At 49.1% G+C, this 16,577-nt stretch overlaps 1 protein-coding gene across 1 annotated transcript in view; it reads left to right on the plus strand.

Moving 5' to 3' along the window:
• Window positions 1-1,401: 1,401 nt before the first annotated feature.
• Window positions 1,402-16,577, plus strand: part of WDR55 (WD repeat domain 55) — a 248,131-nt gene continuing 232,955 nt past the window's right edge. Inside the window, exon 1 of the mRNA XM_078653441.1 lies at window positions 1,402-1,653. Within this exon, the coding sequence (XP_078509567.1) occupies window positions 1,636-1,653 (18 nt within the window). The 5' untranslated portion in view covers window positions 1,402-1,635. The remainder of the gene's footprint in view (window positions 1,654-16,577) is intronic.

Here is a 16,577-nt window from a genome sequence, read left to right on the forward strand (position 1 = left end):
GCTTAATGATGAGCTTTGAACCAGCATAATCAGAAGCCTCCGGTCCTGCCATAGAATACAAAATGTTCTAGCTATTGCGACAAGAATTTTAGATTCTATTAAGGACACGGAGGTGAGGATTATCCCACCCGTTGGGACAGTTTCGATAACTGTAAAGTTGTTTGAAAATGATGTTGTTAACAACTTTGTACCCACCCTCTGAGTAATGTAGGTAGTGGTTTTTTTTTCTCAAACCTTCTTTTTCTGTTTCAGGAAATGACTCCAACAAAAGTTAATTGCCTTCTGTGGATGGTGCTGCCCTACCTTCCTGGTGGAAGAGGATACCTCCTGGTTTCGGATGTTTTCTCCGTTGAGAATTACTAAGGAACTGTTCTCTCCGTTGAGAGTTAAAGACTTTGTTACCTTATGACGAGACTGTTCGTGCAAAGAAAGAGGAGGCCAGATTAGTGTCTCTATATCTTATATGCTTATGACTACTGTGATTGGTTATAGTTATAGGAGGCGTGGTTCAAAGCCTCATGGGAAATGTTGTTTTTCACAATTGTAGTTTTACTTTCATTGGCTGCTGTTTGTGCAGTAAAGAAATGAGAAAGCATAATCCTCGACTCCGTGTCCTTAATAGAATCTAAAATTCTTGTCGCAGTAGCTAGAAAATTTTGTATCCTCGCCTCCTGTCCTTAATAGAATTGAAAATTCTTGGCACAAATGTTAGCAAATTTTTAATTAAAGCCCAGAGTAACAACACACATTTAAGGGGGTGTCACCATGGGAGTTACAAAATTAGAATTGGCGGTACTAAGGATGGACTACCAAGCCTTTTGACCAATGAACAGCCAGCGTTTACTGTGGACAATGACACAAGCCAATAAAAAAGAAATGGGCGGAGAGTGGATGGAGCTTCAAGTCCGTAGCAGAGACGCTTATGCAATGCCCAGGCTCGACCTAAAAACAGGTGGCTGTCAGGCAGTTAGCCCTATGTAGGACATTGAGGGAGGGGTAAGGTGTTCAGTTTCAAAGGCATTGCTTCAAAATATGTTTTCAGGGAGGCGTAATATCACATGTAAGGTGGTGACGACAAAGAAAAATTATCAAAATAACCGGTACATCAATCTTCGGGATTGCACTGGTCTGAGTTCGTTGGAAAAATAATGCATGTTGTGGATCTAGGAAATGTATTAACCGTTTTTTTTTTGTCACCGAACATTCCCAGACAGGACAAACGGTATACAAAATACTACATGCAGCCAATTATTCCAAAAGTCAACTGCGTCTTTTTCTTCAACCACAAACCCAGTTTTTGCGTAGCAATATGGCGTCCAACGCTTGCGTATTTGTTGGATAAGTTAGCACTCGAGATCTTTATTAGAATACGTGGTTTCACGTAAGAACGTCAATGACTCTGTGCAGTTATTGGCTGGCTGGAAGGACCTGCAGACGTTTCACGGCTGAAAACGATATCGGAATTATTTACTTCTGACTATAAAAAAAGATATCGGCAGTCCAGTGTCTCAACTCTTAGTTGATTTTTTTGGGCTGTAGTAATCGTATGTTACGGTGATGTGACTTGCTCAAGGTTGTACACGAAAATCCTCTTTAAGTACCTTCCAGGACCTAGGTTGTTTTTTTGTTTTAAACATGGCGGCGTCCAAGCAGGTAAGCGTGACTGTCTTGGTTGTAAAGCAGTTTTGCTTTATCCCCGATACTTTAAATACATTTTCGGGAGTATCGCACCCTTACGCACCGCCCATTTTTATTTTTTGTAATTTTGTGGGTGAGGGAGCTGGTGACAAGACGTGGATGAACTGCTTTTCGAGTTTTTATCTGTCCTTTTTAGGTCGGGCTTGACCAGTGCTGGAATTGGCAGAAATTTACTCCATAACACCATAAATTGGGGTTCACGGTGTGGCAGGGGAAAAGGAGTAGAGTCATTAGGGGCGAGCTTGGTGATCAGAGTCTGACACTTACCTTAGACGTTTTTTTTTTTTTAAACTGCTGCAAAAGTAATTGGCAACAAGGCCATATATGACCATATAGCTGTTCTAAATGATTTAATTGGTCACATAGAGGCTGCATTTTAAAATATCCTACAGGGTGTTGCATATGTTGCAGAGATCATTGTGTGTGCAGTAGTTTAAAGGGTATTGGAATTGTGGTAAGATAACTCCAGTGGTTAACAGTTCTGTCAGTTCTGTGTTTTGTCGGGTCACAGTTTTGACTCAAAGTAGCATAGAGGGTTAACATTCCTGCGGCAGAACATGACATGTAAAATGCAGATCACAGGTTTGTATTTTATTTAGATAAGTGGGCTACTATTTTTGACACTGAAATCAATTTGTTCGTTCCAGTTTATAAGTTGCAAGTCTTCTAATGCAGCATAGTCATCTATTTACAAAATGTAGGTGCTGCATGCAAACTGTAAGTCATGGGTTTAGACCATTATTGCGTTTTTTCTCATTCTGTTATTCTTCAAAGATGGCTTCCTTTAGAAAGTAATAAGTCTCGTTAGTACATACAACCACAATCAGTGTGTTATGTTTTATATTCTGACTTTGTGTTTCTCCCAACCATTCGCATTTAACATATATCTACAAATGTAGATATGTGATTTCTAGACCTTATAACCCTCATTGTCTTATGTAACATTTTCTTACATTGATTTACACACTTGTATGATTTATTGTATCTTTGTGTGTGATGTAAAGTGCTCTGATACCCTACACTGGGATGAGTAGCACTACAAAATAAATAAAATAAATTGTAGGTGCCCCTTAAATCAATATTTGTGTAATTACTCCGGCAGATAAATCTTACATCCATACAGTGCAAGCACATCTCATACATAGGGAGTTGAATAAAGTTGAAAACCTGCCTCCAAATCATAGTTTCTCTTAAGTACTTGTGAATTGATAACAAGATGTGCGCCTTTTGTTTCCTTCCATTGCATTGACTTCTAGGTTTCAGGCTCTAAATGGCTCTCACCCAGAATGATATTTGAACAAAAGGAGAGTTGACGGCCCTTTATATCAGTCCTATTTTATGTCCCAACTGGATGTTTAAATAAGAAAGCCCCACTCTATTTGCAGGTTTTTGCTCTAAATGGAATGCAGACAATGTGGGGGTGCTTTGAATTATGTCCCGGTGTTGGAAAATGACACCAGGACACATTCATCATGTTTGCCTAGGAAATAGCTGGCAGAACCTGGGTCCTGAGGTTTACCTCTGCTTCCCAGTGCTGAGCTTGACAGCATGGGTGTCTGCATTCTTGCCAGCATTCTCTGACGAAAAAGAGGCACGATTTATCATGTTTAAAAAAATGGCAATTATCGTAATGACATCACAGGAAATAGTACTACAAGGCACCTCACAGACATTGACATTACAGGAAATTACACCGCATTACATTTGATCCAGATGACAATATATGGTTGTGCGTGACACAATGGGAAACTACAATAGTGGCCTCTGAGAACTGTGACCGGCCTTTACATCATCACAAACCAAATGGCCAAGTGTGAATCAGTGTCATTCATGTTGAGGAGAGAAATGCAAAGGGTCATGCTTCAACTGATTGTGGGGTTTCTCGCCCTCACAATGATGACAGTTGATCCCAAATTGTTAAGATAACGAGCACGTCCTTGTGGAGGGCTACTGCAGAATTTAATTGAAATAAACAAGATTACGGTGAAAGCATGGTGAGTTCAGAAAATAAACCTATTAATTTGATTTGGTCCACACTCTTATTCCGACATATCCTCATACCTTCAAAATAACTCTTCTCAGTGCAGTAGGGTAACACTTAATGCCCAGCTACCCAGCAAAACATGTTGATAAGGTGTCCTGAGATACTCAAATCCCATGGTGATGCTGCTTAACCAAAAGCATACCATTGTCCATTCCCCAAATAATTCCAAGGTTTAATTAATTTTTGTCTGCTGTCAGTGACTAGGTTGATTAGCTTCAATGACTGTGGTATTCTCTCTTGCAGTCACCATGTTTTTGGCCACCCAGCAGTAATATTGAGTAGGCTTTGGAATTACTGCTCAGAAGGCTGTAGGGTAATCACAGCCTAGTACAGACACATTGAACTCCTTGATCCCCTGTGATACCATTACAGTAGCTATGCCAAACCCAGAACCTAAACCTTGAACTGTCACAAGAGTGATTTATGAACGCCACACCACACCGGGCTTGGCCACTGCAGAAGAGTGGCATCAGTCTTGGCCGTTTTCACTGTTCATCAGTGGTCAGAAAGGCTCAGTTAGCAGCCTGTCTTTTGATGTTACAGCTCATTCCTCTCCAAAGTGGAGCAGGTTCACATGTTCAAACAAGTGCAGAGTGTCTGGCTCTCACTGTCGATCCAGTATGAGCAGATCAAAGTCTAGAACTGGCTTTGAGGACCACCGACATCACACAGATAGGTGATGTAACGCTCAACCTTTCCCAGTATTTTTGAGAGCGATAGCTAGACCTCAATGGTAAAGTACTCCCGCAGTGCAACAAGCTTCCTTTCCCCAGAGTAGGTGCTTCAAAGCAGTTGATGTTTCACAGTAAGCATTGCATATTCTTAGACAGTGCCTCAAACCATACTTGAGTTTCCATTTTGTAAACTTCTAACACATGCTAACCATAGACACAATGCCTTTCTCACTCTTTGAAGACCACCAGGGGTATTGTATACAGTAAAGGGTTTGGAACTCACCCATAACTTACCACTTGCTATGCTTGATTGTCACTTTTAGGTTTCGCCTGGTGTCCACTGCGCAGCAGGGTTCGCACAGGCGAAATCTTTTGTTTAGCAGTACGGGGCTTTGTCCCGCCTGTCTCTTCCATTGGCTAGCTCCATAAATGGAGGCTAGCCATTGGAAGAGAGATCTGTCCGTTATTCTCCAAGCAGATTCGTGGGCGTTCCGTAGATTTTTTCTCATTCCGCCCCTTTTAGAACGTCATGCGGCGGTGGGCGGTTGTTTTTTTTGTTTTTTTTGCAAAGGTTTGTTTTTTGTCATCCCTCCGAAGATGGCGCCGGGCCCGTCGACTTCTCGCATCTCTTCCTGACCTCCTCTTTCGACTGGACCGTCAAGCTGTGGACGACAAAGGGGAGGCGTCCGGGGCCGAAAGCTCGTAGAGTGGACATTTGACTTTCATTGCCGCAATACTCGGAGAGGCAGCGAGTGCCCCCACCGCACACCCCGACATCCGGCAGCGGCCACAACTCTGGCTCACATTGAGTTGCTTGTTCCGATAAAAGAGCATCGCTCTCCAGAGCCTGCTCTCCGCCCAATGCGAGTGTCTTATTACAGGCTGTGTGTATTCCGCGATTATTAGAAGGTTGTGAAATGTGGCTGCCCTATCTAGTGTTTTGTGACTACAATGTCTGTGACGCCAGTTAATCCGCCGACCCCCACCTAGCTAAAACAGTGGAGTGTCCCACGGAACGTCACTGCTTGTGATGCGTGCGAAGCTGGACGTTTGGCGCTGTGCTTCCTTCTGAGTGTTGTAGCTCGGGTGGTGTTTCTGGCATGCTCTGGAATGCATCAGCTGATCCACTGTGTGTGTCTTTGTAGGGGGGGGGGGGTCAGCGGGGGCCGAAGGGGAGGGTTGTAAGGACCGAGGCCTTCATGCTAATAATGTGACCTGTTTGTCTCGCCTTCCACGGTGTCCCAGCTCTCGGCCCTGCCCACAGTTTATGCCATTTTACTCCTCTTATTTACTGCTCTGTGCAATCGCCGGTAGGCGCCTGCAATATGCAGCTGAACGCTCAATTTGGATTCTTTTTGCGATCAGTGACGGCGGTGATTTCGTGCACAGACTGTGAGGGCGCTATACACACCCTGCCCTGCTATGCACTCACTGGAGGGCGTGTCGTGAGCAATGTGCATAGAAACAGACTGTCCGCAGCAGACTCATAGGTAGCAGTCAGTGAGGGCCCTGGGCACAGCCCGTGCTCCTATGCACTCACCGAGGACCATTTGCTCCCTCAGAGTGACTGCTCACAGGGTGCAGTCGGTGAGGGCCCCAGGCACAGCCGCCCCCTGTACACTCACCGAGGGATGTTTTTGGTACCGTGAGGTCTCTGTAGAGTGCGCGTGAGCTGCGGACAGTCTGCTTCTACACCTGGTCTGCGAGTGTCACCCTATGCTCCTATACACTCAGTTGCGGGTGTCTGCTGCCCGCGAGGGCTTAGTGCTGTGAATGAGGGCTGCGATCAGTCCTTGTTCCTCCCAATGCCTCTCCGTTCCTCCCTCAGCTTTCCCAGCTCTCGGCCCAGCCCACAGTTTCCACCCTCTAACTCGTGTCATTGGCAGCCCGAGGACCCAGCCTGTAAGACACATTCCTCTGGCGGCCTCTCCAGGCTCCTCGCCTCTCCCTTCTCCACTATCCCCCATTCCTCAGTTTGGAAAAAGCAACATCTGTATGTGGGCTGTTTCCACGCAGCAGTCCCAGCTCTGCAGCCTGGCTGCATGGGTGTATGTGAGCTGAGAAGGGAGCAAGGACTGAGCGCGTTCTGAGGACTTACCTTTGTTCCTGTGTTTTGGCTTTTCATCGAACACTGCTATTCCTTCCACTCTGGAGTGCAGCAAACCGCGAGGAGCCGAGGCCACCCCTGGAATGTGGGGGTCAGCGCTGCGACCGCTGCCTTGCCACAGGTGTGGGGGGCGTTGGATGCCTTTGGGATCTGCTGGGACGGGGCTGAATATGTGTGAGAGGCCGTGACGTGGGAGTCTCGAGACCCGTCTCATCCCTCTACTGGAAACCTCAGACTTACTAAGATCTGAAGTCTTCTTGACAGCTTGTTTTTTCCGAGCTCCCCTGCTGGCCCCGGACTCCTCTGGCATCAGGCCTTACCCTGGTGGATCTCACGGACTGTCTCTTTCGGGCTGGAGCCCAGCTCTGAACACCATTCACCTCAGTGACCACAACGCACTGACTCTGTAATCTCTGGGCCCCAACTTGGCTCAACTGCGTGAGGACTTACCGTGTTGCGCAGCGCTGCTTGGACCACTGGTTCTGCTCGCACTGGCCCTGACGCTTTCATTGGCGTTTGTTTTGTGCTCTCTAGACGAAGGCTTCCCTCAAGTTGGCCTTATCGACCTCACAGCTCTCTAGAACTGGGCCCGGCCCCCCTCGCCAGTACCCAGCTCTGGTTCTGCACTGTGTGTGTGAACGCTCGCTCTGCCGGAAGTGGGCCTCGATTCGACCCTGACATGGACATGGATATGATTGGTTGCTGCCTCAGTAGCTAGAAAGCCTCGGTTCTTCTCTCAGGGCTATGGCCCTTTGCAGTTGATCGAGTACTGGGAGTCCATCCTGACCTGCAGGACGTAAAACTATATCTTCAAGAATCTATCACCTCATAGCCCAAGCTAAGAAGTACACTATTTCCGGTGGCTGGAGTCACACCTTCATCCAGGTCCCCCCCCCACCCCCGCTCTTCCTGGTTGTGCTGGTGTCCCTCCCCCCCACCCCCGCTCCTCTTAGTTGTGCAGGTGTCCATCCCCCCACTCTGTCTGTGTGAGGGTGGCTCTGTCTGTGTGAGGGTGGCTCTGTGTAGGTGGCTCTGTGTGTGCGGATGGCTCTATGTGAATGACTCTGTGGGTGGCTCTGTGTGTGTGTTTGTGCTCTGTGTGTGTGTGCAAATGCAATAGGTCTCGCATTTGTGAGAGATTAAGCTATTGGCATTGTAAATGACAATGCCATTTATTTATGTTTTCAAAACCAACACATAAATACAAAATTTGTCATTTACAATGCCAATAGCTCTAACTTTTACAAAGGCGAAACCGTTGCATTGTAAATGCTTGTTAGGTTTCGCCTAGCGGCCACTGCGCAGCTGTGTTCGCGCAGGTGAAATTTTTTGTTTAGCAGTACGGGGCTTTGTCCCGCCTGTCTCTTCCATTGGCTAACTCCATAAATGGAGGCTAGCCATTGGAAGAGAGATCTGTCCGTTATTCTCCGAGCAGATTCGTGGGCGTTCCGTAGATTTTTTCTCATTCCGCCCCTTTTAGAACGTCATGCGGCGGTGGGCGTTTGTTTATTTTTTTTTCTCTCCAAGGTTTGTTTTTGTCATTCCTCCGAAGATGGCGCCCGGGCAGTAGCTTACTTGCGAAGCTCCGCAGTGCCGTCTTGAACCAGCGACGTGGCCGCTCCGGGATGCCAGTTTCAAACTTTCGAGTTTCTGGACGTGGTAAAAACGCTTTCAATGTAAAATGCTGAGTGTTCTAACGTCGTTTTGTTCATCAGCCTGAACTTCATGTCCTCACGCATCGTTGACTAAAGTTAGCATTCTAGTTGTTTATTAGAACTCTATGAGTAGGACGCTGTTTTATTCCTCCGTTTCCTTGTTGTGTACGTCGTCACGTCGTAATCACGGCTTCTCTATGGTCCGGAGACTTTGCTATGCGAAAAGAACCAGCGAGACGCCATCTGCTGCTGTAGCGGAGGCGCCCCTCATGCCCTGCAGGGGTCGCTGTCTCGTCTCACTGTGCAGTGTCCTACCCGGTGCTGCCCTACCTTTGCGGACAGTGCCACGTCCCACAGCGGAGCCCCGGAGCAGCGCCGTCCTCTGCGCAGCCCGGGGAGGGAGCCATCGGAGCGTGGACATCCCCGGTGGGGGCACCAAGGGATACCATGTCCTGCGGGTACGTGACCATTCGCAGTTTGTCAAAAATCTTCCCGAGAGTCTTTAGGCCCGAGTCTTGACTGATGGCGGTTGGGAGGAGTGGTGCATAGGCTGACAGCCGGGCCAGTGTGTCCAGGAAAGGTTTAACGAGTGCTATGATCCCACAGGTCTCTGGTGGACAGAGGAGTCCCATCGGGTATTAATGGATCAGCATTCCGGTTGCTCGGCCTTGAGCCTCCGACTATAGCGATGTCAGCGGGTTGGGCCGCTTTGGTGGCTGCAGTGCATATTGCAGCAACATTTCCTCGTTCCTCACAGACCCAGTGGCCAATGAAATCCCCATTTCTACATAATTTAGAATGACTCATATCCTGCATCTCGCTCACCCCTGTGTCTGGGGTACTCGCCTCCTCCTCCTTTGGCCAAGCTCGATCCTCCATCACTCTCACCCCCCACCCAGGGTCCTCCGTCCCACACTCGCTCCATCGGTCCATTATCGGCAGGGCCTCTAAGGCGCAGAGCGTTGCTGCAGCTTTACACACTGGGGTACACCTCCTCCACCTCTGGCAAAGTTCGACCCCCCCCCCCCCACGTACTCAGCTCTCCCTTCACGCTCGTTTTCCTCCTCTCTTTCATCACTTCTCCCTTACCCTCCCTCTATTTCATGCTAGAGGTTTCATGCGAGCCTCAGCTGGTGAAACTCTGCTTCTGTCCCACCCCTGACCTCTGTGTGGGGCTCTTTGCGTGTGTGTGTGTGGGGCTCTTTGCGTGTGTGTGTGGGGGGCTCTTTGCGTGTGTGTGTGTGGTGGGGCTCTTGTGTGTGTGTGGGGGCTCTTGTGTGTGTGTGGGGGCTCTTGTGTGTGTGTGGGGGCTCTTGTGTGTGTGTGTGGGGGGCTCTTGTGTGTGTGGGGGGCTCTTGTGTGTGTGGGGGGCTCTTGCGTGTGTGTGGGGGGCTCTTGCGTGTGTGGGGGGGCTCTTGCGTGTGTGGGGGGCTCTTTGCGTGTGTGTGTGTGGGGGGGCTCTTTGCGTGTATGTGTGGGGGGGCTCTTTGTGTGTGGGGGGGCTCTTGCGTGTGTGGGGGTCTCTTGCGTGTGTGGGGGGGCTCTTGCGTGTGTGGGGGGCTCTTGCGTGTGTGGGGGGGCTCTTGCGTGTGTGTGTGTGGGGGGCTCTTGTGTGGTGTGTGTGGGCCTCTTGTGTGTGTGTGTGTGTGTGGGGGGCTCTTGTGTGTGTGTGTGGGGCTCTTGAGTGGGGGTGTGTGTGCGAATGCAATACGTCTCGCATTTGCAACAGAGTAAGCTATTGGCATTGTAAATGACCATGCCATTTATTTATCTGTTTTCAAAACCAACACATAAATAAAAAGTTTGTCATTTACAATGCCAATAGCTCTAACTTTTCCGAAGGCGAAACCGGTGCATTGTAAATGCTTGTTTTTAGCTGCCTTCCAATTGGTCACGACGTGCCTCACATCACTTTCATTTTATTTCACCAGAGCAAGGACCAAGTAATTAATTGATTAGTGTCCTTTACTGTCCTTCCGCTGTGATCACAGTAAGTTTTTCCATTTTTCTGTCCATCAATTCCACTTCCATGCTAAACTTTTGGGTTGCTTTTAACTTTCAGCACACAGTTGTGTTTTGTGTTGCCTTAAATTGTTTTGGAATTTGGTGCTTCCTTTTACAGCACCAAGCAAATGGCACGAACTATTAAAGCAGTTCGTGAGTTTGTTTTACTGTTCGGCTTTTCCTTCTAAAGCACCAAACAAATGGCATGGAATATTAAAGCAGTTCATGTGACTGCATGTGTTTGTAGCATGGGTACTCATAGTACGGCCCGGCAAGCCTTCCTTGGCGACCTGCGGACCTTGCAGACATCGTACCTGTGTTTAAAAAAAAAAAATACATTTAGAGTGTTCCCAAACACTGCCGGTTGGACCAGCACGACTCTGAGAGACTCTGCTCTGTGGGGGCCCGGGCGATTCCAGTGATAGTCAGAGTGGAGCTGCAGGGGCATAAGAAGAGGTGATATACAACAAAGCCTCATTAACATGCACATGATCTTTTAAATATCTGTGAAGTGCTCGGTGCAGCTGTGTGTGTGCCCGGGAAGCTGTCTCAGCCCGGGCTGACACACGCGGGGTGAGATGACAGAGGGTGACAGAGGGAGGTAGAGGGAGGGAGACAGAGGGAGAGGAAGGGAGCGAGGGAGAGGGAGATGGGGGGGGGAGAGGGAGATGGGGGGGAGAGGGAGATGGGGGGGGGAGAGGGAGATGGGGGGGGAGAGGGAGATGGGGGGGGAGAGGGAGATGGGGGGGGAGAGGGAGATGGGGGGGAGAGGGAGATGGGGGGGGAGAGGGAGATGGGGGGGGAGAGGGAGATGGGGGGGAGAGGGAGATGGGGGGGAGAGGGAGATGGGGGGGAGAGGGAGATGGGGGGGAGAGGGAGATGGGGGGGAGAGGGAGATGGGGGGGAGAGGGAGATGGGGGGGAGAGGGAGACGGGGAGGGAGACAGAGGGAGACAGAGGGAGGGAGATAGAGGGAGACAGAGGGAAAAAGAGAAAGGGAGACAGATGAGGGAGACAGAGAGAGACAGATAGAGGGAGGAGGGTGACAGAGGAAGGGAGACAAAGGGAGGTAGACAGAGAGAGGGAGACCGAGGTAGGGAGACAGACAGATGGAGACAGAGGGAGGGAGACAGAGGGAGAAGGAGGGTGACAGACAGAGGGAGACGGAGGGATGGAGACAGGGAGGGAGCCAGAGGGCGGGAGAAGGAGGGAGGGAGAAAGAGAGAGGCAGTGAGAGAAAGGGTGACCGAGGAATGGAAAGGGAGGGAGACAGAGAGAGAGGGAGGCAGAGAGAGGGAGACAGAGGGAGGGAGACAGAGGGTGAGGGAGATAGAGGGAGATAGGGAGACAGAGAAAGGGAGACATAGGAAGGGAGACAGAGAAAGGGAGACATAGGAAGGGAGACAGAGAAAAGGAGACAGAGAAAGGGAGACAGAGAAAGGGAGACAGAGAAAGGGAGACAGAGAAAGGGAGACGGAGGGAGGGAGACAGATGGAGGGACACAGACCGAGGGAGGAGGGAGACAAAGGGAGGGAGACGGAGGGAGAGGGAGGGAGACAGACAGGTGGAGACAGAGGGGGGGAGACAGAGAGCGAGGGGAGGGTGACAGAGGGAGACGGAGGGATGGAGACAGGGAGGGAGACAAAGTGAGGGAGAAGGAGGGAGGGAGACAGAGGGAGTGAGAGAAAGGGTGACAGAGGGATGGAAAGGGAGGGAGACGGAGGGAGACAGAGGGAGGGAGACAGAGGGAGGGAGACAGAGGGAGGGAGACAGGGGGAGAGGGAGACAGAGGAAGGGAGATAGAGGAAGGGAGATAGAGGGTGAGGGAGATAGCGAGAGGGAGACAGAGGGAGGGAGACATAGGGAGGAGGGTGACAGAGGGAGGGACACAGAGGGTGACAGACAGGGAGGGAGACAGACCGGTGGAGACAGAGGGAGGGAAGAGGAGGGAGGGAGATGGAGAGAGAGGGAGACCGAGGAAGACGGAGAGAGGGAGACGGAGGGAGACAGAGGGAGAGGGAGACAGAGGGAGATCGAGAGAGGGAGACAGAAAGGGAGACAGGGTGACAGACACAGGGAGACAGAGGGAGGGAGAAGGAGATAGAGGGAGTGAGAGAGAGGGTGACAAAGGGAGGAAAGGGAGTGAGACAGAGAGAGAGAGAGGGAGACAGACCGGAGACAGGGAGAGGGAGACAGAGGAGAGGGAGACAGAGGGAGAGGGAGACAGAAGGAGAGGGAGGCAGAGGGAGAGGGAGACAGAGGGTGGGAGACAGAGGGAGGAGGGTGACAGAGGGAGGGAGACAGGGAGGGAGACCGACCAAGGGAGGGAGACCGACCAAGGGAGGGAGACAGACAGAGGGAGACAGACAGAGGGAGACAGACAGAGGGAGGGAGACAGAGGGAGGGAGGCAGAAGGAGACAGACAGAGGGAGGGAGACAGAAGGAGACAGACAGAGGGAGGGAGACAGACAGAGGGAGGAGGGCGACAGAGGAAGGGAGACAGAGGGAGACAGACAGATAGAGGGAGACAGACAGACAGAGGGAGACAGAGAGAGGGAGACCGAGTTAGAGAGAGGTAGACCGAGTGAGAGAGAGGGAAGGAGACAGTGAGAGAGAGAGAGGGAGTGAGACAGTCCGAGTGAGGGAGACAGAGGGAGACAGAGAGAGAGGGAGAGAGAGAGAGATATAGATAGAGGGAGGGAGGGAGAGAGAGAGAGATATGTGTGTATGTCGGATCTGGTGGCTCAGGGAACGAAGGCGTCCGATGGAGGGACCTGTGTTCAACCTCATGGTCACAGTTTCTTTGTTGCTCTAGCCCTGCCCTTCTCCCCCACTGACCCGGGCCCCACCAGTGAGGCCCTCTGCCACAAACCAGACTGTAAATTTGGCACTGAGAGAAAGTTTGTGATTACCCATTGTTTGTAGGCTGCGCCTGTTCTCTGCACATGCAAAGTATGTGTCTGTTTACCCCTTCCACGCAGGGCTACTTCCCCCGCAAGGCGGGAGGGGCCGCGAGCGGCACCGCAGTATTCATGACGAGTCCAGCTCATCATGCTGCACAGTGGAGCTGTGCTCATGACGAGCTGGACTTGTCATGACTCCGCCCACTTTTTTAGAACGCCCGCACAGGCGGGGAATTCACCGCTCGTGGGAGGCGCCGCAGCAACTTGACGAGTCCAGCTCGTCATGAGCACATGACCACCGTGCAGCATGATGTGCTGGACTCGTCAAGAGCACGGAAAGGGTTAAAGTGTGCACTATTCTGAAACCGGAGTCCCATAGACTTTACAGACAAGCAGTCTAGTCATATGCTTCAAGACAGGCTGCCACTAAGCAACATAAATATTTTAGACACATCTGTGCCTTTTCAAACACTAAGTATGTGGCTTTTTAAAGTACCTCCATTTTGGACAGTGCTGCAGTTAATCAATTTCTCCTTAAAATCTGTGTTGTAAGTCTCATATGTATTCCACCTCTTCTTTGCGCCTACAATGTATGTGTCTGTTTAAAGTGCGTGAGTTTTGTGCAGTGCAGCAACTACTCCATTTCTTCTTAAAACCTTCTCCTTAAAGTCCTCATTCTCTTATGTATTTGGCACCCTATGTTCATATCCACTTAGGTGTAAGAGAAGTAGCCTAATGGCCACAGCTATACTCCACTCCAATCTACTAACTGCCCCACTCCACTCCAAACTAACTACAGCACTCCGCTGCAACCTACCCCAGTGTACCCCCTCCAAACTACCCCACTCTATCCCAATCCACCCCACTCAAATGTTTCCCACTCTAATCTATCCCAATCCACTCCACTCTACTCCACATCATTCTACCCCAGTCCAATCCACTCTACTATACCACCATTCCACTTTACTCGACTCCAATCTACACCAATATGCCCCACTCTACTTCTCTCCAATATATCCCAGTTTCCCCACCCCACTCTTCCTCTCTCCACTCCAGTCTACCTCTCTCCACTCTACTCCACTCTACCCCACTCCACTCTCCCGAGCCTTCCCCACTCCAATCTACCCCACTCCTCCCTACTCCAATCCACCCCACTCCACCCCAGTATACACCACTTCATTCTACCCTACTCTACTCCACTCCACTCTACCCCACTCCAATTTACCTCACTCCCTTCTACCACACTCAACTCGACTCCAATCTATCCCACTCCACTCTGGTCTACCACAGACTACCCCACTTAAAAAATATTTTTTTACACTAGGTATTTTTTGTTGTGTGGCTTTTACATTGTGCAGGCAGAGGGAGTGCTTTGCCCAACATCATACAATGTTTTCTATGATCAAGTGCCAAAGCCAGTGTCGCAACCCATGTGCTTGGTATTCAAGCTCAGCAACAACACCTCCTATACTAGGACAATGTCATCACCTCTTTCTTGGCAAGTTGAAATCTGCTGCAGAGCCCATTAAAGCGGCCAGATTTTTTGTGACCTCCCCAAAAGTTGGACTCTGTAAGTATCTTGTTGCTGTTATCTGTTTCAATAGACACAATGAAGCCTATTGAATGTGGACTTCTCAATGGAAAGGGTACAAACTAAATGTTACAGTATTTGTGACTCTCCGATCCAGTTTTGGTATGCTGTGGCTCAATGTCTTATAGAGGAATTCCCCCAATTTTAGTTTAGTGGGTTTTGCCTCCCTATTCTATTCCAGAGTATCCATGCCGCCTGTTTCAGTCTCATTCTTTCTGCAGTTTTGCGTATGGCAGTGACCTGTTTATGCAAGAGTTAGTCTTTGTGTCTCTAAAGTGTCTGTATTATTGAAAACAAATGTACCTGTTTGTCTATCGCTTGAGACTCTTGTTTGTGTGTTCCATGCAAGTCAGTGTTTGTGTCCTGCTTCCAGCATATTGTGTGTTTCTATGATGAAGAATGGTCGGGGGTCACGTCAAATTGGATGGTTTCATCTGGTGATTGAGATGGTGGGATTCTTTTGAACTGCTGGGGCAGAGGATGAAGGCTTTTTAGATCAGGGTTAGATAGAACTTTAGCTGTATCACCAGCCTCTTCTAATCAAACAAATTAATGAGTACAAATACCTACATAGAGAGGGGCTTTGTGTCCGCACTCTTCATCAATTGGTCTGTTATCATTCATATTTTATTTCCGTCCATTACCTCATACTGCATGGCAATGTCAGCCTATTTCTGCCATTGGCTCGCCAGCACTTCGTGTTACAGTGTTTGCACATGCACACATCCTCCTAAATTGAAGTGCACTTCAGTGCAAGGACTTGGGGGGCAAAACTTTACTTTGACTAGGTTTTGTACTTTGCATTCTTTATCTTTTCTGTTTTCTTAATGATCCTTGTGTTTTGAACTATATTTTAAGGTCACAGCACTTCAAAACCAGTAGTACCTTTTTCTGCTGCAGTAAAAATCATATTTTCCCGTGGTGTGCGTCGAACCTAAAAAGGATTTCTGTACTTATTCTCAGTACAAGTGCCTGCTTAGAAGCCCCGACACTGTTATATTAAAATGATATGTGATCGTTATTTTTTAAATTTCTTGTTTTTATTCTTTAATTTTTGCGGCATACACTTTTAATATCCTATGAAAAAAACAAATAGCACTAGTTTGCGAAGCCAGTCATATTCTTTTGCCATTCTGTTTTTTAGGTCTCGTCTACGCAGCATACATGCGCTGCATAGGAGGAGACCTTTAGGAATCGATTCAGTTTTTCGGTCAAAAACGCGCACGCTTTGCATTGCTTTCAATGGCAACGCGTGCACGTTTGGCGATTCCCTTGCGGGAGCCAGCTTTGAAACCATCTGTTTGTAATTAACTTTCAAACGGATGGTGCCTGCTCGCTCCCGCAAGGGAAACACATTGTGTCTCGGTGCACAGGTCTCATCCCCAATCAAGCAGCGCGGCAGAGGTTATGTTTTTAAATAACATCCGCTGTTTTTCTTCTGCTCCTCTCTCCACTGGCAGCTTTACATTGGACAGAGTTAAATAATTTAGATAGGTTAATTGATAGCCCAGGTTTGTTCCACAGAATACAAGTAACTACCTAGGGCACGCCTGACAAGCGCTTCTATTTCTTTTAGACAAAGCCCGAGTGTGCAGTCTCCGGTGCGGGGGTGGTCCGCTCCGTTGCGCCCCCATATGCTTTTTGTTTGGGTAGAGAGCAGCCACTGTTGTGTTACTGCTACACAAGGTATTCTTTTTCAGTGATGTTAGCCCCTCGGGGGAGATATCCGCAGACATGCTTAATTCTAATAAGACCTGTGGGGCTCCTATTGTTTAAAGGTTAAACGGCATGAAGCGCCACATGTTGTTACCACGGTTGTTTTGCTAGACAGACCGTAGCAAACGGGTTGCTGCCACTTTAAGCACAGGGATGTAGCCACCCTTGGTGCAGTAGCACCGGGTC

This window comes from Lissotriton helveticus, chromosome 7, assembly GCF_964261635.1.
Source record: "Lissotriton helveticus chromosome 7, aLisHel1.1, whole genome shotgun sequence".
NCBI classification, from domain to species: Eukaryota; Metazoa; Chordata; class Amphibia; order Caudata; family Salamandridae; genus Lissotriton; species Lissotriton helveticus.